This window comes from Salmo salar, chromosome ssa24, assembly GCF_905237065.1.
Source record: "Salmo salar chromosome ssa24, Ssal_v3.1, whole genome shotgun sequence".
Lineage (NCBI taxonomy): Eukaryota > Metazoa > Chordata > Actinopteri > Salmoniformes > Salmonidae > Salmo > Salmo salar.
The window spans coordinates 17,636,743-17,660,736 of record NC_059465.1 but is presented as its reverse complement, the minus strand read 5'-3'; the positions used below and the strand labels follow the sequence as shown (position 1 = coordinate 17,660,736).

Genomic DNA, 23,994 nt, shown 5'->3' with positions numbered 1-23,994 from the left:
AAGTGTATACATTTTCATACTGGTCCCGAGTGGAAATCGAACCCACAATGCTAGCGTTGCAAGCGCCATGCTCTACCAAGTCAGCCACACAGGATCTGCACCTGTAGTGGTCCCCCGTGGGAACTGAACCCACAACCCTGGCGTTGCGTGCAAAATTACCAAATTTGCATGAAATTAGTTATATAATTGCTAAACTTCTCTCCGCCCCATTGTGAAATGAGTAGAATTGCATGAAATTAACTTTAAACTGAAAATGTTCTCTCAGCTGTCAAGAGGGGGGCCACTAAAATGTTTTGCTCGTGACGTGGGGCAGCCCCCAATTAAATCTCGCTTAGGGCCTGCAAAAGGCTAGGGCCGGCCCTGCCCATAAGTCTTCAATTGGGTTGAGATCTGGTGAATGAGATGCCATGGCATATGGTTTACATCGTTTTCATGCTCATCAATACATTCAGTGACCACTCTTTCTCTGTGGATGGGTTCAATGTCATCCTATGGGGGTATAGCAGTGGCAGCCAGAATAATGGCCTGTCCAGTATTTTTATACATTTAAAAATATATATATATATATATATATATATATATATATATATATATATATATATATATATATTTTACCTTTATTTAACTAGTCAAGTCAGTTAAGAACAAATTCTTATTTTCAATGACGGCCTAGGAACAGTGGGTTAACTGCCTTGTTCAGGGGCAGAAAGACATGATCCTAAGCCTGATGGCATGTTAATTGCATAATTAACTAGGAACCACACCTGTGTGGAAGCATTTGCTTTCAATACACTTTATATCTATAATTGACTCAAGTGCTTCCATTATTTTTGGCAGTTGCCTGTATACGGCTCTGGCGTCAACATGCCGAGGAAGATTCTCGCGAGAGAAAATGTTGCGCTATCTACGTAGTTACGTAAATCTTTTCTTTCTTTTCCGTACATCTTGCACGACGACAACACACTGACAAGTGAGAGAAGGTTTGCAAACTTCGGAGAATTTTCACCAGGGAAGTGGAATCTAGAAACACTGTATTTTCACCAAAAAGCAGTGAAACCTTGGAAACGACAGTTTTCCTTAGATCTACGATATTCTTTGGTCTGCACACGGACTTTTCAAAGATGAGTTTCCTATTGTAAGTAACGTTTGCTAGCTAGCTAACGCGTTAGCTTTGTTGGGTTGTGCTCGTAGCAAGTTAGTTAATTAGCCAGCTATGCTGTTAGCTATATTTGCATAATGTAGGATTCAGACTGAGACTAGCTAGAAATGCTGTAACCACAGATTATCATAATATTTGTTGAAACTATTGGTCATTTTAGTTAACGGTAGCTAGCTTGTGACTGACTAGCCACTGACGTAACGTTCCTAGCTGGTTGAGAAAAACTCTGCTAATTTAGCCACCTAACATTAGCTAAACAACAACAAGATTGTTATCTAGCTAGCTATTTGTGTCACATATCAGGGGAACTGATCATTTACTATTTATTTTTTTACCATATAGCTAACTAGTAAACAAGTCACTGGCAAGCATTTATAGATAGCCTGGGTGCCTTCCTGTTTTGTTAGTCAGCTAATCAGAGGAAAGTGTTAAACAGGAAGGTTCACACAGTATGATTTCATATCTTGAGTAGTGAGCACATAGCTACCATCTATTCATCACAGTAGCCACAACTTGGAATATCACAGTTGATATTACTCTATCTCCCCCTCATCCCTTGATCCAGTGGCAGTCGTTCCTCTAAAACCTTCAAGCCGAAGAAGAACATCCCAGAGGGCTCCCACCAGTATGAGTTGTTGAAGCATGCAGAGGCAACACTGGGGAGTGGGAACCTGAGGCAGGCTGTCATGCTGCCAGAGGGGGAAGATCTCAATGAGTGGATTGCTGTTAATAGTGAGTGAAAGGGGTGATTGAGGGAGGAGAGCACAGGAGATTGAAATTACACATCTTCTTAATAACAGCCTTCAGGTCCTATAGTCTGTAGCACAGTGTCTATATATGTGGCCTGAGATGAGATTTGAGTCTGACTGTTCAGTCTATGTGGTAATTGCCTCTATCATATCAAGTACTTTGTCATTGGGCATTTAGTTGCCTGTTCAGTTGTGCTTTTACATGAAATAAATATGGGCCTTTGGTCTGCTCTCCGTTTCAGCTGTGGACTTCTTCAATCAGATCAACATGCTCTACGGCACCATTACTGAGTTCTGCACTGAGACCAGCTGCTCTGTGATGTCTGCCGGGCCCAGGTAAGACAGGCAGACAAACAATTCAAATGGAGAAGGAAGCTGGACGCTCATCTATCTTTTCTGTGGATTTATTTGAACAATGTTTCAGCAAAAGAACCTTCATCAGGGTAACATACAGACAGACAATTGATGCATGTTCCCTCTATTTCAATTCTAGTATTCTCTGAAATTACCTGAAAAGCGTGATGAAAATGTTACACTTTAATATGTTTATTTATCCATAAGCTACTGCTATGGTCAGCCCAGCGCAGACTCTCCCCACATACACATAGACATGTTTTATTTTGGTCCCTAGTTTTAAACTTTGGTTCAGTGTGTTGGTTTCACTTCATGTTTTTACAATGTACGTGCAGTACAAAACAAATCGTTTCTGGAGGAGTCCCGTATTCACAAAGCATCTCAGAGGAGGAGTGCTGATCTAATCATGCAATCTTATTCGTTATGATATGAAAGGGAATACTGATCCTAAATCAGCAGTCCTTCTCTGATGTGCTTTGTGAATACTGATTCCTCTGTCAACTGAATCCACTTAAGTACTGTCATTAGTTTAGTGGTATCTAGTTTTGGGCACTTCCTCAGTTCCTTCCCCTGCTCTATTTTTGGTCTCTAATCAGGAGGAAGAGACCTGTGCCAAATAACAGCCAAAATGGCCATGATCAAGGTCACTGTAGCATTTGACCTAGTCTCTTCTGCTCCTTTCCAGCTCCTGAAACTTACTCTAGCATACTCTGTACTAATAATTTATGGTAAATAATTTAAAGTAACTGATTTAATGCTCTAAGTGTGTAATAGGACAATGTTTTGACCCCAAACTGGCTCTTGCCAAAGTCTTCTTTAACACTAGAATCCCTGGGCCTCCAGGGACCCCCATTCAAACTAATGAGCAGTCATTCTGACTGCAACATTCTAACATTGTAATTAATACATTTCATATATTCTATCACAAAATAATCATTTGGTTGTGTATATGAAGGTCTTAAGTAACAACAATTGCATTTTCATTTGTTTGTTACTGTAGATCAGGGGTTCCCACGCTTTTTTGGCCCACAGCCCATTTTGATATCTGAAAATTCTTACGACCCCAACCATGTGAGAGAAAAAATCTATGACAGTCAATTGCAAGTTAGTCTAGCATCATGTCCTATATCTCACTACCACTAATGAGATGGGTGTGTTTGATGCATGTCGGGGCGTGGTCAGGTTGGGGCGTGCACAGGTCATCTCTGCTGTCACATCCAACCTGGATTGATACTTTATTTGGTTTTAATGCAGATGAGAGCACTGAATCCAGTTTCACGCAGATATGAGCTGGCAAGGAGAGCCTACCATGAATTTATGGTGCTTTCGATACAACTGGGAGGTCAAATCATGACGTCAGTGATCTTTAGGTCGGAGCTCTAGAAAGAGACCCGAGTTGGAATTCCGAATTTAATGACCATTCAAACTGTATTTTCTCAATCTAAACCCATTTCTTTCTGAGTTCCAAGTTGTTTTGAATGCTGCATTAATGCTCAGAGGGAGACGGCAGGGTATTCAGCTGTTCGATCAGATTTACCAGCATGTCAACTGAGCCAGGATCACGGTCAAACGAATTGCGAAGTAGGTCCCAAAGTGCTCTTCCAAGCGTTGGAGTTGGGCAGTCATCACTAGTGTGGGACACTTACTGATGCTGTTTTTTTTCCTTTTCATTACACAGAAAGTCAACCAAGTCTTGTTTTTTTTTTTATATATAAACTTTTCCTCAATGTGAAAAATCCAATAGTCCCCCTTGATAACAAACGCACCTTGGTGTGAAATAGAACATTGTCATGCTCTGATCCCATATATTCACTTAGTTTTGAGAACAGGAGTGCGCTCAGTGGATGTGGTTTGATGTAGTTTACAGTCAGTTACCTGCTGCAGTATTTCTCAAGAGTTCCGTGCTCAGCTCTTTTGCTGCCAGTTGCGCTCAGTGTATCATACAATGAATGTGTCCATATAGCAGAGGGTGATGCATTCATAACTAGAGTGCAGAGGCCTGCCTGCCATAGTTGGAGCCTCATCTGTGCAAAAGCCTACCATTTTGATCCCGTATGAAATCTGTTTTTCGTCAATATAGCCACGCAGAACACTGAACATCCCCTATGTCGTTTCATGCTTGGGAATCGTGAGCCAGAACAATATATCCTCGTGAATAGCATCCCCCGACATGTATAGGGAACAAAAATCAATGCATGGCCATCTCGGCCCTAACAGCTAACGTCAATTTAGAGAGCATAAGCTGGGGAGTTTTTGAGTCGTTCAGTCAGAGCATAAATTCTCTAACGGTCTTATCTGACAAAGGTATTGATGCGAGTTTCTGTGCCTCTGCTTTGCCACACATTGTTTTCACCATATCAATTGTGGCCCGTAATATCAAAGTCTCTGCAATAGTGTGTGGTTTCATAGCATAGCGGACCTAGACACTCACCGTGGGAATGATTCAAGGGCACTCTCTCGCTGAATTTTGTCTTTTAGGTTTGAATTGTTTTCATTTCGATTTTTAAGGTTAACCACATTACAATGATTTTGAGATACAAAGACGATATTGTTCAATACATTTTATTTGTGGAGTGCCTTTGGTACAACTACGAAACAGAAAGCATATGTGTTGGAACACGGTAACGGCTTCTTTTTATGACAAAATAAATAAAATAACCCAACCACCAAGATGCACGGTCGAATGATAACATCCGTAGCCTCAACATCATTATAAGCGCCAAGTGTGCTTGATAGTGAAAATCAGCACAAGCAATTATGGAATTATAATTAATGTGTCGATATGACAGCAGACAATTGTCATCTCGTGCTTACATGGTGTGCATCTTCACGCGATGGCATTAGTTAGAACATGTCCATGTCACATAAACAACTCAAGCTGGTGAGTGTGTTGCTGGTGTTGTTTTTTGCTTGAGATGTAGGGCCCGCTCTCTGTGATGACATTTTGTGCTCCCAATCGGCCCGTAGCATTGTCACCGGCTTGTTCTATCCAAACGGTGCTGTCCCTTCCTCTCTCCCGTTTCACCGTTTTCATTTGGTGGTGGCGTGGGCACCTACTCAATGCGTACCATTCTGGCTTTTTTGCGCTTAGGCCTCGGTGGTGTAGGTTCTGGTTGAGGCTCAGAAGAATAATCATCAGAAATGTCATGATTCATTTCGTCCCCGCCATCTGAGTCATTTTCATTCAGATTTGGTAGCGACGCTAACACAGCATGTGCATCCATTCGTCTTGGGCTTCTTGCCATTGTAAATCCCTCATGCTCTCACTGTGTACTCCAAGTAGACCAGAGTAGACTGATAAGACTGCTTGGATTTGGTGGACTGATATAAGGTACATACCATTTTGAGATTAGAAATTATAATGGATCAACACAATAGAATGGCCCATTCATTCACAATTAGTGATTACATAACAATGCATGTTCACTTCCCCTCGTTCATCAACTCACCCATCATACTTTTACTTTCATCTGTTATGTGTGAAATTAGTTTTTGTATAGTTAAGGTTTAGTTTAGAAGAAATTATCGGGGTGATTATCAACTGGGCACAATACCTTCAACTGTCGTGAGAAGGAGGGGAGCAGCAGGCCCTACTGTCTGGAAAAGGAGGCCAACAGGGAGGAAACCACTGCAAAAAATGACATGCCCTCCTCACTCTGGTTATTACTCCGGGTTCTGTTTTTGATATTAAGATTCTAACAACGACAGTGTGTTATATAGACTTATTTTGTGAAAGTCAAGTATAGAGGAGGGGTTTACTTAAATTGCAGAGTAATATTTTTGTTTTATTCATGGGCAGTCCAAATGGCTGCTTTAGCGGGTCTAATATTAAGCCATGTGTGACATTGTCCAACAAACAGTGATGTTGAATTGTGCCAAAAACAGAGAAAGTCAGAATTGCATGTTATTAAAATTCCATTTCACCTCCCTCAAGGTATGAATACCACTGGGCTGATGGCACCAACATCAAAAAGCCCATCAAGTGCTCTGCTCCCAAGTACATAGACTACCTGATGACCTGGGTGCAGGATCAGCTGGATGATGAGACACTCTTCCCCTCCAAGATAGGTTAGTTGACAATTCACATTTGTGCAGATGAATTTTAAACCTTCACAACCTTAGCGTAGACCTTTGGCTTTGAGACAATGTTAGAACTCCCCTGCTCTGTCTCCCCAGGAGTGCCCTTTCCTAAGAACTTCATGTCTGTGGCCAAGACCATTTTGAAGCGCCTGTTCAGAGTCTATGCCCACATCTACCACCAGCATTTTGATTCTGTGATGCAGCTGCAGGAGGAGGCCCACCTCAATACCTCCTTCAAACACTTCATCTTCTTTGTCCAGGTGACACTGCTAATACATTCGAAATATCAAATATTCTCTGTTATTGGTGTTTAGAAATGATTGTCATGATTCTATCACAGGGGTTCTTCATGCTTCCATGGATGTAGTAAATAGTATTATATTCCCATTGATGCAGTGTGCAATTATTATTCAGTTAACAGGTGTAATTGTTACTATCCTGTGTAAATATAACAGGAACCTTGATTTTTATGTTCTATCACGGTCACGTATGGTCTTTTACCTTGGTTGTGTGTCTGTTTAGGAGTTCAACCTCATTGATCGTCGTGAGCTGGCCCCCCTGCAGGACCTCATTGAGAAGCTGGGCTCCAAGGACAGATAAACTCCTTCCTCTCTCTCTTTTTCCTCCCCCCTCCTCTCTATCTCGCTCTCTCTGTGCCTACCACCTCTCTGGGTTTCGATAATTGTCCACTCTTTCACTTTGTGCCTTTTTCTTTCTCCCTCCATTCATTACCTGTATGTTTTTTTTGTTCTGTTCCAGTTTCTTGCTCTCTCTCTAGTTGTCTGTCCGCATTGTTTCAGAGCTTGTATTGTTAGAGTGAGCTCTATCTAGTCTTTAAGGTAAGATACCAGAGTGTAGTATATAAAAGGTGTATTTTGTAATTTTGGTAAACAAGTTATATAATTGGGACCTACTGACCTGTACTGTGGACCAAGATGTTTAGAGTTGAAATGGACACCAGCATTTCTTTCCTATAAGATTTGGGTCAGTTTAAAGTATATCTATATTCTAAAACAGTTTTACATGCTTTTTAAAAAACGTTTTAACTCTCACATTTTCAGTTGAAGTTTTGGTCAATAATGTACTTCAATACAGTTTTTTGGATCTGTATCTGACACGGTTTTACATTTGTAGATTTTTTTTTTTAATCTTAGGGTGAAAGAAGTTGCAAAAGCCAGGGAATATTGATCAATAAATATTTGCTGTGACACTTGATATACTTGTGAAATAGATAATCCTCCATAGTTCATAAACAATCAGTGATCATATTTGTATGCTTTACTTGACTACTTAGACATTATAATATATGGTATTTTAAGAGAAAGCTATCAAAGTATCAGAGGATACATTTGAAAATGTATATGAAATGTCAAAAATGAAATGTAGTATAATGTGAATATTTTGATCTTACTCATTCTGTCATTTCACTCAAATAGCACAAATGTGCCTCTGATTTAACTATGTCAAATTCCTTGGATATCTTTGTCCTACATGCTGGTACTTAATTTTAATATCAGTATCAAGTCAAACTTTGTTTTATTGTTTATTAAACATACTTTTACTTTACTCATGTATGCAATAATAGCAATAGTGCTTGCAACGATACATGACAAGGGTCAATGTACAGGATATTATTTTTTGGGATTGATATTTTCTGTTATTTGTCATATCTGAGTGTGACATGTTAACTCTACCAAGTCATTATCTATGTTCAATCTTGGCACACAGGGCTAAAGCAGCAGGGCTGTTTGTTGTGCCACCTTGACACAAATGCAATTTTGATCACCAAAATGGAATCGTAAGCAGTGTAACATGTATTTACATTGCCTATCTCTCTTTTGACCCCCAGTTTGGAAAGTACATCCTTGTAGAAATATGGTCTACTAGTCAACACATGGTATCAAGCAGTTATGAGATTGGCGTGTCTTTTCAAAACCCCAGCATGTTTGTGATATTCATCATCTTTCCTAATATGTGCTCATATGTTCGATCTGTCTGGATAAAGTGACCTAATATACCGCCGGTATGTGTACTTAACGATTCTATTGCATTCAACATTGTAATTTTGAATGTGGAGTTAGTCCCCATAGGTAATGAGCTGTTGGGGATAATAAGACCATACACACTCCATATGTTTCTGGAATATATCAGGTGTAGTTTTCTTAATTTTGGGTGGAAAAGATGCCTACTTTTGGATTTTATTTCGATCTCATATGACTTATTTTACACATTTACTTCATTTTGTCTACCTTTTTCTCCCATATATCCAATGCCATAGATTTGGAGTTAAATTGAATCTTGTTTTTTTTATATTGCTGTAAAATTAATTGTAACTTTGAGTAAAGAATTCAACAAAGGGTTAGACTTTTCATATATATTTGGTTATAGACCTTTTGGAGGTAGCCTCATTTGTGGGAAATGAATGTTACAACTGTGAGTCCAATACTCTGCTGTAAATAAGATCAAAACTGTGCCTTAGAAAAGAGAAAATAATGTGTCTGAAATTACAGTATTGATGGCACAATAGTTTAATAAACATTAAAAGGAATTTGTGGAGATTGCATGTGTCTGTTTTGAAAGTATTTTAAATGTGTATGAGAGCCTCACAAAACAATTAATTGGTTGCTCAAATGATCAAAAAGAGTAGCTAAACTAAATTACACCTTTCTTGATAATAACTCTGCCTGGTGTAAGATCGCATCTACTATTTTTAACAACCACTCCCATCAATATGTCCTAGGCTATTGGTTATTTATATCAACATTATGTTAAGTTAATTCATGTTTTTCTGAAGACAACATTCACAAAGACAATATATTCATTTTGTCAGTCTTTGCTAGGTAGGAACCTTGGGACGTCGCAACTCGGAAGTTACCCCATTGAAGTTTACATTTACAAGGGTTAAGGAAGGTTAGGTAGGGTTTAAGGATTTAGGGTATGGACGTCCCAATGATCAAATGAGAAAATTCCACTCGGGTCATCTCATTGGTCAACTGTCTTTCGATGGCTAGCGAATCAGAGTTGTGCGTCACTAGTACTTTCAAGAAACGCTCTCACTTCGCTAGCTGGCACCCTGAAAATGGCTTGCGTGAACGAGCTTGGAAAGTAGCTAGCTAGGTTCAAAATCACACAAAGTTAGCAGCAGAAGAGCTTTATTGTCACCTCGGAATTATACTCTGACATTTTGCTATTCAAAAAGCTAACTAGCGTCTAGAGATACCTGAAGTTACGTTAGCCAAACAAACAAGGGACTGAACTCACAGCACAGGTAGCTATGTGACTTTCTCATGAATAGATACCGTTACAATCTGGGAAATCGAAACTACCAGCATTGAACTGAAACAATAGCTAGCTACGTTCAATGTTCGCTTGGTCATTGTCAGCCAAATGACGATACTAGCTAAATGGGAACGTTTTCTAGCTAGCTAACGTTACTATTTATTTTGGGCAGATTGCTAGCTAGCTATAATGTCGGTTGTGGGTCATTGTAACATCTGTACATTCTGTAGCAAACTAGCTATAAAAGGCGATATTTGATGCCTCATACGTTTTCGGGGGATTGTTTGCCACCAGAGTTTTTCAAATGCCTATTGATAATTTCAACCTATTTTTCTTTCTCTCTTTTTATGTCAATGCAAGCCATGGCAGATGAAAGCACAACGTTCTGTGCCAATTGGTAAGTATGAATGTTGAGGGACAATGTGGATAAATGCACATTAGGGCTCTTTCTCTGTCTCTCATTCTTTATTTCTCTCCCCCTCTCTAGTCAGCATGACATTCCAGAGGCTAATTTCACTACTCACGAGATTCACTGTTGCCGGAACATTGCTCTGTGTGAGGTGTGCCAAGAGCCAGTGCCCCGTTCAGATCTTAAGCAGCACAAGGAGCAGGAGCATATGCAGGTACAGTGCTAAACATGGAGAGGGCGGGAGGTGGTTAGGCTAGTCATAAGTTAGCATATTCAAAGCTAGGGAGACATCCCTAAGTTGCTGTACAGTTGTTGCAAAGGAGGCTTCAAACTTTTTCTTTAAATTTCAGGTGAAATGTAAGTGTGGTTTAAAGGTTGAGAAAAGCCATATCGAATCCCACCAGGTATGTGAAACTTGTATCAGGATGGAGACCTCATCTACCTGACATGTGATGGTCATGTATTACATTGTAACTGAGGCGTGGCTTTTTATCTGACCTCTCTCTTTTCCAGAGCTCTGACTGCATTCAGCGGATGGTGCCGTGTCAGTACTGTGACCTGGAGCTGGTTTTCAGTCAGTCTAAGGAGCATGAGGATTATTGTGGTACACGTACAGAGCCCTGTCCATTCTGCATGTGCAATGTAATGTTGAGGGAGCAGGCTGTCCACCCAGCCTGGTGTGGTAGCCTCACGCCTCCTCAAAAGAGGAACAACAGCCGGGCAAGTCACAGCCCAGCAGAACCCCAGTCCCCAGGAGCCTGGTTTGAAGCCTACTCCATCCGTAACCTGTTGAGGGCCAAGGAGGGAGGAGGCCACAAGAACAATGCCAGTGCATCTGACCGCAGGGCCCTACCACGGCCACTGGAGGCCAGAGTGCACAACAGCACCCGGGGGCAAGTGGGCCTGGGAGGAAGGGGGGACATTGCCCCGAGGAATACAGACTTCAGTCACTGTACGTCAGCCAATGGCTCATACAAAGTGTTCAAGTTTTTCTTGTCCCTTTACATTATCCAAAAAACATCTATTAGAATTTATATTCTGGTATTGACAAACTTCCCTATATTAAAGTGGAACATTGTTTAATTGGAATATTTTTTTTGTGTGATTTGTAAAAACATATCTCACTTGTCGTTTTACCTCCCCAGTGCTGGAACAGGAAGCATCAGTGGTGGGCAACAACAACTACAGCATGGCATCATTGGCATGGCCTGCAGGCCAATCACTGGGAGAGGACTCTGCCAATCTGGACTACCTGCTGGCCCTCAGCCTGCAGAGTGATGGGGACACTGGGGATCTAGGGGGAGGAGAGGGGGCCTTGTGGACGGATGTCTGGGACCACAAACTTGGAAGGATGTCCAACACCGGCTCCCACATCTCTCCCCCGAACAACTACCAACATATCACCACAGGCACCAATACAGACCTTGACCAGACAGGTGAAATACTATAAAGAAAAAAACCACTTATTGTCCCAGTTTGTTTTCATGTGAGAATTATTTTCTGTTACAGTATGTTGCCCTCCTCTGCCTTTAACATTTTGATGTTTCCACCCCTCTTTACATTCAACTCTGATGTTTCTAAATAAGTTCTGAATAAATCTTTGTTTTCTTCTGTACCCATTATTCCTCTGTTCTTTTTCTCCTATGTAGACACCATGTTGCCCTGTGAGTTCTGTGAGGATCTGTTTCCTGAAATGGACCTCATTTTACACCAGGTTAGAAGGATCTTTTGACTCTTAGCCTACAAGTCAGGCTAACTCAATGGCGGCTGAGTCTGACGGGGCCTGGGAATTAATTTCCTTTATAGGCTGCATCAGTTAGTTATAAATTCAGGCCCTCTCCTCCCCCTTATTTCCTTCCTGTGGATGTTGTTTTTCTTTTGTTCACTCCCTCTGGTCTAATTTCCCAGTTTTCTCTCCTGATAACAGTTCATACTTGGTCACCGTTCATTTTGTCTTGCACTTAGTATTAGGATTGGATGATGTCAACCTTTGTCCTATCGTGATTATGTACTTATAAAACGATGTACGATGGTATTTCTCCCTTTTGATTCAGAGGGGTTGTGTTAAATGGGGATAACACATTTCAGTTGAATGCATTGTTGTGCAACCGACTAGGCATCCGCTTTGCCCCCCAAAAATACATTCTACAAAGATAAAAACACAGCTAAAACCACAGTTATGCTATAGCGTGACATCACATGCTACAACTGGATGAATCAGGAAGAAAGATAATGTTGTTGAAAGCCTTGGCAGAGGCGAAGTGCAGGCCTCCCACTCTTTCTATTCTGGTTAGAGCCAGTTTGCGTTGTTCTGTGAAGGGAGTAGTACACAGGTTGTACGAGATCTTCAGTTTCTTGGCAATTTCTCAGAACAAGAATAGACTGACGAGTTTCAGATGAAAGTTATTTGTTTCCTGCCATTTTTCTGAAACTCGTCAGTCTATTCTTGTTCTGAGAAATGAAGGCTATTCCATTCAAGAAATTGCCAAGAAAATGAAGATCTCGTACAGCGCTGTGTACTACTCCCTTCACAGAACAGGGCAAACTGGCTCTAACCAGAATAGAAAGAGTGGGAGGCCCCGGTGCACAACTGAGCAAGAGGACAAGGACAAGCCTTAATTTCTCAGAACAAGAATAGACTGACGCGTTTCAGAATACATTTCTTTGTTTCTGGCTATTTTGAGCCTGTAATCGAACCCACAAATGCTGACGCTCCAGATACTCAACTAGTCTAAAGGACAGTTTTATTGCTGCTTTAATCAGAACAACCGTTTTCAGCTGTGCTAACATAATTGCAAAAGAGTTTAATGATCAATTAGCCTTTTAAAATGATAAACTTGGATTAGCTAACACAACGTGCCATTGGAACACAGGAGTGACGGTTGCTGATAATGGGCCTCTGTACACCTATGTAGATATTCCATAGAAAATGTTGTTTCCAGCTACAATAGTAATTTACAACATTAACAATGTCTACACTGTAAAAATTGATAAATTGTTATTTTAATGGACAAAAAATTTGCTTTTCTTTCAAAAACAAGGACATTTCTAAGTGACACCAAACTTTTGAATGGTAGTGTGTGTATATATAATATAACCAACTCTAAGTCACCAGCTACAGCTACTGTTTGTTTAAAAATCGCCCACATGTGCCATTGACATTAGAATGTTGGAAGCTTAGCCATAGAATTCCAGGTAATGGGACAGCTATGTTTTTGGATTCTATCTTTGATAATAGGCACCAAATTGCGCACACACACAGCTAAGCCTGGGTATTAAAAAGAGTTGTAGACACAGGGCCATCAGAGAATGCACACATTAAGCCCACAGTTATTCCTACCAAACAAGTCACTGTGGTCTTTTGGATAATTTCACATGACCATACCTGTGTGAAATATAATTGTACTATGCCCAAAAATAATTTAAAATGTTCATAGTGATGTAGAATACACAACCATGTGTGCCAGATATATAAAGATTATTCACAGAAATGTGATGTTCCCATAAAGCTGTCTAATCACTGATTTCTGAAGATGTTACGATCAGTAATTGCAATATTTCATCTTCAACCATGGTAAATGAATATGTACATGTGAATAGTCATGGATGTGATCTTATTAAAATGATATACGATGTTATCCAAGTAGCTGTTTTCATTATGAGGACTATACAGTGCATTCGGAAAGTGTTCAGACCCCTTCACTTTGTCCACATTTTGTTACGTTACAGCCTTATTCTAAGATGGATAAAAAATATGAATCAATCTACATACAATACCCCTTAACAAACTGAAAACAGGTTTTTAGATATTTTAAAAAAATGTATTAAAAATAACAAGTACAGACCATTTACTGTGAAACTCAAAATTGCGCTCCGGCGTGTCCTGTTTCCATTGATCATCCTTGAGATGTTTCTACAACTTGATTGGAGTCTACCTTTGGTAAATTCAATTGATTGGACATGATTCGGAAAGGCACACACCTGTCTATATAAGGTCACACAGTTGACAGTGGATGTCAGAGCCAAAACTAAGCCATGAGGTCGAAGGAATTGTTTGTAGAGCTCTGAGACAGGGTGGTGTTGAGGCACAGATCTGAGGAAGGGTACCAAAACATTTCTGCAGCATTGAAGGTCCCCAAGAACAGTGGCCTCCATCATTCTTAAATGGAAGAAGTTTGGAACCACCAAGACTCTTCCTAGAACTGGCATTGTGACCAAACTGAGCAATCGGGGGAGAAGGGCCTTGGTCAGGGAAGTGACCAAGAACCCGATGGTCACTCTGACAGAGTTCGTCTGTGTAGATGGTTGTCCTTCTGGAAGGTTCTCCCATCTCTGCAGCACTCCACCAATCAGGCCTTTATGATAGAGTGGCCCGACGGAAGCCACTCCTCAGTTAAAGGCATGTGACAGCCTGCTTGGAGTTTTCCAAAAGGTGCCTACATGACACTCAGACCATGAGCAACAAGATTCTCTTGTCTGAGGAAACCAAGATTAAACTCTTTGGCCTGAATGCCAAGCGTCACATCTGGAGGAAACCTGGCACCCCTCATCACCTGGCCAATACCATCCCTACAGTGAAGCATGGTGGTGGTAGCATCATGCTGTGGGGATGTTTTTCAGTGGCAGGATCAAGGTAAAGATGAACGGAGAAAAGTACAGAGAGATCCTTGTTGAAAACCTGCTCCAGAGCACTGAAGACCTCAGACTGGGTCTAAGGTTCACCTTCCCACAGGACAACAACCCTGAGCACACAGCCAAGACAACACAGGAGTGGCTTTGGGACAACTCTCTGAATGTCCTTGAGTGGCCCAGCCAGAGCCTGGACATGAACCCGATTGGACATCTCCTGGAGAGACCTGAAAATAGTTGTGCGGCAACACTCCCCATCCAACCTGACAGGGCTTGAGATGACCTGCAGAGAAGAATGGGAGGAACTCCCCTAATACAGGTGTGCCAAGCTTGTAGCGTCATACCCAAGAAGACTCAAGGCTGTAATAGCTGCCAAATGTGCTTCAACAAAGTACTGAGTAAAGGGTCTGAATACTTATGTAAAGTGATTTCATACATTGAAACTAGTTCAGTAGAGTTTGCCCCCTCTCCCTGTAGTGCTGTATTGAAACGGCTACAAAAATGGAACTTGTGACGTTGCTGGATGCAGGCCTCGCTCTGCTCCGTTGCCAGTGAATTTTACGTTTCCGAAATCTGCAAAATGTGGACATTCGTTTTATGAAAGTGTACGGCCGAATGAGCTCTTTTTGTCATGTGCTATCGGTTTTGAGCCACTAAAGGTGTACTTTTCCACCTAAATCATTTGCCGTTTAATGCTCATGTGCACCCTCGTGGAGAGACCCTGCTGCGAAGAAACGTCACGATATGCCCTTTTATGGAGCTTGAAGTCAGATAAAATGTTTTGGGGTGGGGGGGGATGGAGCTGTTGCGATAGTTGATTTTAAATTAGGCATATCGCAGCTAAATTTAGTTATGCAAAGTCCGGAAAAGGAGATGGCAGAAAGAGAGCTATTATTCGGTCCCTGGCTGTACTTTATACTGGAAATCAAAGGAAGAAGACACCAAATTTCACCGTTTTCTCATAAAAGATAAGGAGAGATGCAGAAGATGGTTATTAGCAATTCGAAATAGTAAAAGTAAATAATTCTGCGGCCAACCTTGCATTGCTGCGAGTGTGTGTATCCAGCACTTAACCAACAATGGATATGAACGAGATATCCAATCTGGAATTATGGGGACAGAAAACCGAAGGATCCTAAAAGATAGGGAGAGGGCAAACTCCACTGAACTAGTTTCAATGTATGAAATCACTTGGGAGTTTATGGATTTTGGGTAAACTTCTCCTTTAATGGGCATAAAGCTGTGATTCAGAGTAGCCTAAGCCAATCGACTTATTTTTGAAAGTGGCAACCTTAGGAAAACAGTACCTTAGGCTATTAGAATATTTGGGAAATAGGCTGCTGTTCATGAATGTAATACTCCTAGTAGGAGGATAGGTTATTGGCCATTGGATTTTCAACCTCGCTTGGTGGGATTTTTCCGCCCTGCACGGATCATTTCTGTCTTAATAAGCTTAAACTTGATAAAACGTGTCATTTTATTTTTCTGTAGGCCATTGATCTTGTTTGTCCTCTTATTAGTCCCCTGGCTGCCTTACGTTTTTAGGCTATTAATACAACTTTTTGAGATGGAAATCTTTTAGATTCATTCATTGTTTGATCGCTAGAGAAAGCATGCATGCACAAAACAATGAAAGCCTAGCCCAAAGTCATATTAATATCAAATGGAGAGACAAGGGAATATAGCCTACTTTTTTAAACAGTTAGACACAAGGGTTGACAGTTGACGGCACCCCTTTTGATTTGAACAAAACCTTCCATACATATTTTCCCATTGTAGAAGTCGTCAGAAAATGACTTTTTGGACTTGAATGCCAAAACATTCAAGAAATAAAGATGCTCAAAATGGACTTATTTTGCATACCATGAGACATCCTTTTATCTCATGAATGTTTTGACATTCAGGTCCAAAATGTCCCTTTATGACCACTCTTTCTATGGGTAAACGTATGCGAAGATTTAAAATCAAGTGATTCTGACAAAGTGATTGAATTGGATTGTGTCTGTTCTAAAACAAATTCTCGGTTTCAGCTATAAGGCCCATGAACCCGAGGGAGAGAAACAATAATATTTTCTGACTGGACATTTTCCGCCTCCCTGTCTGGCCTACGTTCCTCTGTTCTTTTGGCCTATATAACATGTGCTATTTATTGAAATAGGACTAGGCAGATTACTCAGAATATCACTCGTGTGCGGCCCTTGCCAGTCAAGTTCAAATGGGATAAACCATCGTTTGTCACATCACGATGTCGTCACCATCGACGATGCCTGTCAATCATCGTCAATAGACGATACTATCACCCAACCCTGCTTGGTATCCCACCCCCGCCCCTTTTAAATTCACAATTATGTTACGTAGATAGTTATGGTGGAATGCCACAATATGTAAATGTTAAGAACTGTTAGTCATTTTCTATATGAGGGCTGATTCGATAGTGTGGATCATGTGGTAATTACCTGAGGGTAGGTAGCTAGCCACCTGATCTATCTGGTGAGCAGAAATACATTTTTCCCCCCCCATGGCTGTTTTTGTTGTCTTTCAGACTGGCTGTAGTCCAGCCTCAGCCTTTGCAGCTTTCAGCAAGCATCCTCCATCTCCACGCTATGATGACAGGATTGCTAGGGGTGCTGTTGGTCTTCTGCACATTCCACCTGACACCCCTAGCTTCCCCACCATGCCCCGTTCAGTCTCCCCGCTCTCCTACAGTTCACCTGCCAGTCCACTAGAGGGGGACGTGGTCATTCCCTGTGAGTTCTGTGGAGTGGCCCTGGCGGAGGCCGTTGTCTTTCACCACCAGGTAGGCCTATGTTATTTGCTGTGCAAGATGCAGTACTGTAAGAACTGAAGATCATATTGAAAGAGTGAATGCAAATAATTTCAAAAAGTCCTTAGTCACAATACAAATGAGGGGGAAAAAGTCATTTTGACAGGTAGAAAATCTGGTAACTTTGCTCCTATACCTGTGTATTAACATTGTAATTACTCAAGTATTGTTATTGCACTAACATGTTGCTCCATAGTAATTTCCTAGTAATGGAGTAGAGCATGACACTTTGTTTACAGGATAAGTGTGACCTCCGACCCTGCTCTGCTCACTCAGTGGATAAGGTCAGCAAAGTGTCCTTTCAGAAACCATCTCTTCCTCCAAAAGAGAGCTGTGGACAGAACTCCCCTGAGGTGCAGAGGAGACTCAAGCACCAATGTAAGACACTGAACCCCATGTTCACCAATGCTCAATAATTTTTAACAAAGTCAATGTTGCTTGGGTTCCATCTATCCACCTGTTTTTATTTTATTAAACCCTTATTTTACAAGGTAGGTTGATTGAAACACATTCTCATTTACAGCAACGACATGGGGAATAGTTACAGGGGGGGGGTGAATAAGCCAGTTGGAAGCTGGGGATAAGATGGCTATGATTGTATGAGGGCCAGATTGGGAATTTAGCCAGGACACCGGGGTTAACACCCCTTCTCTTACTATAATAGCCATGGGATCTTTAGTGACCACAGAGAGTCAGGACACCTGTTTAACATCCCATCCAAAAGACTGCACCCTACACAGGGTAATGTCCCCAATTACTGCCATTAGGGTATTGGGATATCTTTTTTTAGACCATAGGAAAGAGTGCCTCCTACTGTCCCTCCAACACCACTTCCAGCAGCATCTGGTCTCCCATCTCGGGACCAACTCTACTTCGCTTCAGACAAGGCAGCAGTGGGATGCAGGGTGGTATGCTGCTATGTATAATTTGTACATCAAATTCAGAGAGACTGACTCATTTTGTGTGTGTGTGTACTCGCTTGCATCTAAAGTGGACTCATTGAGTGGGCTGGACAGAGAGAGGCCCCCGGTGCGAAGCCCAAACGAATGGCAGAGAGACCACAGTGGGCTGCCCATTACAGGGAAGATCTCAAACTGTGATCCCCAGGTGAAGAACAGACTCCAGCATGACAGAGAGGCAGATGGGGGCCACTCACTTTTCAGTGAAGGCCACAAATCCAACTCTGCAGCAGCTGTGGGGTAAGAACAATGACAAACCTTCCATAATAATGTAATTTTAACAAACAATTTGTTTTTAGTACAAAAACTTAATTTAAAATTGTTTGGATACCTAATATTTGGATTACGTTTTGTGTTACAGAATTAGTGTTAGGTGTTTTCTTTGGTATAATATAGTGATGATAATTAAAGGATGTAACGATTCACCAATACGCATCGCTCCCTGGTTCAAATGTTTAATTTATGAGTGCACATATGGGAGCCCAAACCGATCCAAAATAAGCATGCATCGGTTAGAAAAAAATTGCTCAAACGTTACAAATCGCCTGTTTACCAATGTTTTTTACTCATATGGTTTTATAAAAAAAAATACCTCTTATCTGTTGTGACTGAATTGATGCCGCCTTCAGTTCAGTAGCCATTCGAACTTTTATGCATGTTCTGCATATGACTGTCAGGTAACAACTGTGTGCAATGTTTAGGAGACACAGCTGCTCGCACAAACGAGAGGTAGACCTATCCCCTGTTCTAATATCTGTCACTTCAGCATTCAGATGCTTGTACAATGGCTTTCACAATGTCAAATGATAGGCTTTATTAGTTACAACCTATGCAGTTTGCTGGGTCATTGTTACCGAATGCACAGTAGAAAGTTGTTTTACCGGAGTTGTGTAGCCTACCAGAGTGGACGCATCTCACATCCAACTGCAGATTGGGGTTTTCATTCATTCAGATTTTATTTAGATTGTTCAAGTTCACCATAAATACTTTTGGTAGTTTTACTTTAAACAGTTAGTGTATTTGGTCATTTTTACATGAACATGGTAATTTCATAAAGGACAGAAATCATTTCGCATTCATTGGTTGAAGCGGTAAAAACGGTCTAAACCATTCGCTTTCGAAAGGGGGGTAAAATCCAAAACTGCATTGTTAAATGGCTAAATGCCATGCTAATTTCTAAATACAAATATTGAAAATGTTGAGCTAGTGCTATGTCAATCTGCTAAAATGACAAGTTAATCAGTGGGTGATGGTGATCTCAGATAAAAAGGGGGGGGGCGGACCAAAGGCATACATTTACCCCCACCCCTAATCTGATAGTGGGGTTGTAGATGCTCAGGCTGCCTGTTGGCTCTGCTCAGGTGCCTACATACTCTAACAGAGGGCCTCTCAGTTTAGGGAAGTAATCTCAGACAGATCCACCTCTAATCAAAACGAATTGCACCGAATCATTTCAAACTAAAAAGTATCGTTCCTGTATCATATTGGAGCCAATGCATCTAGATAGGTGTCGAGTCGTTCATGAAAGGAGAGATGCACGTCCCTAATGATAATGCTTCCAAATGAAATGTAATATTTTGCCTCTATCCACCAGACCACCCCTAAGAGAAAATAATGGGGGAAGAAGGAATAAGTTACTAAGGAATGCAGGGCCATCAAAGGTAAACAAACAATCCTTGTTTCTTTAGAGCTTCTATGGGGGTCATCTTTTAAGTAAATTTGAATGTTTTCTGTGACCACATTCATTTTTAGGTGCCTAAGAAGCAAAACAAAGAACAGGAAGAGGAGTGAGGTTGAGACTGTCGACGGAAAGAGCAGCAGGCAATCACCAAATGCTTTTTGTGTGAGCCGTGGTCTGTCACTCTAAAAGTGGTGTTCCTGGCTGACAACATTGAAGACACCTCCGAGATCTCTCCATGCTTAGGTTGGTGTTTAACACTGATGCCCAACTGCGCAGCAGATGATGTGGTGCGCAACCAGTGGTTGATGCAAACCAATATAGTTGGCCGGGAACACGACCAGTCTCTTTATTGCCTGTGTGTGTGTCGGTATGTATCAGTCGCTCTACCTTTAAAAAACAAAATATAAACAGTCAAACTGACATTTTTGTGATTCCAATATTTTGTTATAACTTTAAGCTTCTTATTGTAATCCTTTCAGTTAAACTTTTTTAATATAAATAAATTGTATAGAATTGAAAACCCACCTTCATATACTCTTGAAAAACCTATGTTAAAAAAATAAAAATAAAAAGTATATGTAAGAAATCTTGAAGCGCCACAAAGTAATTGTACTGTTCTCTGAATAATGACAAATAAATGCATTATCTAAGCATTATTTGTATTTAGTACTGCACCTATAAGTTTGATGTCATCTTCATACTTTTAATAAATCCGAGTATTGATGCATAGGGGCTTGTTTATTTTTTATTTTATTTCACCTTTATTTAACCAGGTAGGCAAGTTGAGAACAAGTTCTCATTTACAATTGCGACCTGGCCAAGATAAAGCAAAGCAGTTCGACACATACAACAACAAAGAGTTACACAGGGAGCTTGTGGATTACTCTTAATGTAGAAGAATGTCCTCAATACAAAGTATTCATCACATGGCCATCCTAGAATTGTAATAGGCGGCAATGCTTTGAAACCCACACATATCACATTGGTTACTGCAGTATGACCAGAGAGTGAGATTTGCAGAGATTCAAAGTTAGTACTTGGTCAATGGTCCTCTATTTTCCCCACCTATAAAAGTATAGTCTGCAGACCATTGGCATTCATTTCTTCAGTTCAGTGTTGGCTGTATCCCTCATTCAATAGGTTAAACATCATGTGAATTGTACTGAACAAAAATATAATATAACATCAACTATTTCAAAGATTTGACTGAGTTATAGTTCATAAGGTAATCACTCAGTTGAAATAAATTCATTGGGCCCTATTCTATGGATTTCACATGACCGGGAATACAGATATGTATCTGTTGGACACATATCTTAACAAAAAACGTAGGGTAGGGGCATGGATCAGAACCAGTCAGTATCTGGTGTGACCACCATTTGCCTCATGCAGTACATCTGCTTCGCGTAGTGTTGATCAGGCTGTTGATTATGGCCTGTGGAATGTTGTCCCACTCTTCAATGTCTGTGCGAAGTTGCTGGAAATTGGCGGGAACTGGAAAACGCTGTCGATCCAGAGCATCCCAAACATACTCTATGGGTGACGTCTGGTGAGTATGCAGGCCATGGAAGAACTGGAATTGTGTACAGATCCTTGTGACATGGGGCCATGCATCACGCTGAAACATGAGGTGATGGCAGATGAAGGGCACGACAATGGGCCTCAGGATCTCGTCACGGTATCTCTGCATTCAAATTTCCATTGATAAAATGCAATTGTGTTCGTTGTCCGTAGCTTATGCCTGCTAATACCATAACCCCAGCTACACGATGGGGCACTAGCCTAGTGGTTAGAGCGTTAGGCCAGTAACCAAAAAGTTGTCATTCTGCCCCTGAGCAAGGCAGTTAACCCACTGTTCCCCGGGCGCCGAAGACGTGGATGTCGATTAAGGCACCTCCCCTCACCTCTCTGATTCAGGGGTTGGGTTAAATGCAGAAGACACATTTCAGTTGAAGGCATTGTTGTACAACTGACTACGTATCCCCCTGTCACACGATGCCAGACACGTGGTCTGCGGTTGTGAGGCCGGTTGGACGTAGTGCCAAATTCCCTAAAATGACGACAGCGGCATATGGTAGATAAATGAACATTCTATTCTCAGGCAACAGCTTTGGTGAACATTCCCACAGTCAGCAAGCCAATTGCACGCTCCCTCAAAACTTTAGACATCTGAGGCATTGTGCTGTGCGAATTTTTTTTTTTAAACCTGCACATTGTAGAGTGGCCTTCTATTGTCCCCAGCACAAGGTGCGCCTGTGTATTGATCATGCTGTTTAATTAGCTTTGTGATATGCCACACCTGTCAAGTGGATGGATTATTTTGGCAAAGAAATGCTCACTTACAGGGATGTAAATATTTGTGTGGAAAATTTGAGAAATAAGCTTTTAGTGCATATGGATCATTTCTAGGGTGTTTTATTTTATCTCATGAAACATGGGACCAACACTTTACATGTTTATATTTTTGTTCAGTGTAAGTCAATAAAAGTTAAGCGTTGCCTTCTGGTAGTTCACATATTGTTCACTGGTGGGCAGAGTCTACTCATCTATTTCTGCCTTTAAAACAATTCAGCACCTGAATGTCTACGAAAGAGGTTCATGAGGTTCACATGATATATAGCCAACGATACCATCACGTTTAGGCGAAAAAATATTTTCCAAGCAAAATATATTATATTACTTTATTGACCATATCTAGTAGATATTGGATTTCAAAATTATTAGATGATAATTATAAAATAAATTGTATCTCATAAAGGCAACATAATAATACATCTAAATATTTTTGTCCTCTAGCTCTAGTTTTTTTTTTCTGAACGTAATTATGTTTATTACTTATTGATTGTAATAAATACATCTTGAGTACCCACGAAGGGCCTCGGTTTTGAATATGTTATTCAATGTTATTCAATTGGTCGATAAGTCTTTCAGGGGCGGGGCAGATATCAAATCTAGTGGGATTCTGTATTCAAACTCCTCAAACTCTGGTTCGCGTATTCTAAAGATTTTAGGAGTGAGAGAAAAGTGAACGAAGCCAGATAGAGTTGAGGTTTTTAAATATGTTTTCCATCTCTAAATCACTCCAATCGTTTTTTGTTGACATAATCCCAAAGTTATTTTGATGCAGATTTTCGTTGTGATCAGACTCTCATAAATTATTTGTAAAGTTGCTTTGAAGAAACTCCGATTCAAGCAGGTGGAGCATCAATTCGGACACGTCAAAAGGGGTCTTGGATCTTCTTTTGGGATATAATTGTTGCCAGCATTTGTTTGCTGCTGGTCAACGTTATTACATTGATAGGTCAGTTATTTGTTTGAAGGACGTTTCCAAAACAAAAGCCGGCTTTTTGTTCGTCGTTGAGTTTGAGCTTTTTACCTGTCATTGTAGCCTAAAAACTGAAAATGTCTGCTGAAAGATATTCAACTTTGGATGAACCGTCGCTTCGGAATCTGGTGAGTATGGTGTGAAATGCATACTGCTTTATTTATCTTGTGTGTACCTCGGCTCATATAACACTGTACTAGAGGCTAATATGAACGTTTTTTTAATACACCTGAGACTAATTGGGCATAGAATCTCAGGTTCTCCCCAGTACCTATGAAACGGGAGCCACAATGATTAGCCACAATAGTGGAATCTGCGATTTGCCTTCAAAATAAAAGTCAGGCATAAAGTGATGCAAACGGATACAAATAGTGTAATCATGCCATATTTGGACTAGAATTATAAGTTGGAATGTTACATAATTTAAAATGGAATCCGATTCATTTTACAATAAACAGAACATTGAAATCACACTGTGGATGTATTAGAATGCATAATTGTATTGGGAGAATAATTACAGTGTCAGAAAGCATTCACACCCGTTTA

The 23,994-nt window shown here is 40.7% G+C and overlaps 3 protein-coding genes across 6 annotated transcripts in view; all 3 read left to right on the top strand.

Moving 5' to 3' along the window:
- Positions 1–904: 904 nt before the first annotated feature.
- LOC106585269 (MOB kinase activator 1A) lies at positions 905–8,890 on the top strand. Its single transcript, XM_014171312.2, has 6 exons — positions 905–1,135; positions 1,725–1,891; positions 2,151–2,244; positions 6,197–6,330; positions 6,439–6,602; positions 6,865–8,890. The coding sequence occupies exons 1-6, from the start codon at positions 1,122–1,124 to the stop codon at positions 6,940–6,942; spliced, it is 651 nt and encodes a 216-aa protein (XP_014026787.1). The 5' UTR covers positions 905–1,121; the 3' UTR covers positions 6,943–8,890.
- A 472-nt stretch (positions 8,891–9,362) lies between these two features.
- On the top strand, positions 9,363–20,850 carry LOC106585268 (TRAF-type zinc finger domain-containing protein 1). The gene is made up of 12 exons (XM_014171311.2): positions 9,363–9,610; positions 9,982–10,018; positions 10,109–10,244; positions 10,381–10,434; positions 10,544–10,982; positions 11,176–11,466; positions 11,680–11,744; positions 17,202–17,456; positions 17,723–17,861; positions 18,475–18,682; positions 20,037–20,103; positions 20,195–20,850. The coding sequence occupies exons 2-12, from the start codon at positions 9,984–9,986 to the stop codon at positions 20,231–20,233; spliced, it is 1,728 nt and encodes a 575-aa protein (XP_014026786.1). The 5' UTR covers positions 9,363–9,610; positions 9,982–9,983; the 3' UTR covers positions 20,234–20,850.
- A 2,254-nt stretch (positions 20,851–23,104) lies between these two features.
- smtnb (smoothelin b) overlaps positions 23,105–23,994 on the top strand; it is a 92,140-nt gene continuing 91,250 nt past the window's right edge. For all 4 annotated transcript variants that reach the window (XM_045706730.1, XM_045706731.1, XM_014171305.2 and 1 more), the window contains exon 1: positions 23,105–23,576. In XM_045706730.1, coding sequence (XP_045562686.1) covers positions 23,526–23,576 — 51 coding nt within the window. In that variant the 5' untranslated portion in view covers positions 23,105–23,525. The remainder of the gene's footprint in view (positions 23,577–23,994) is intronic.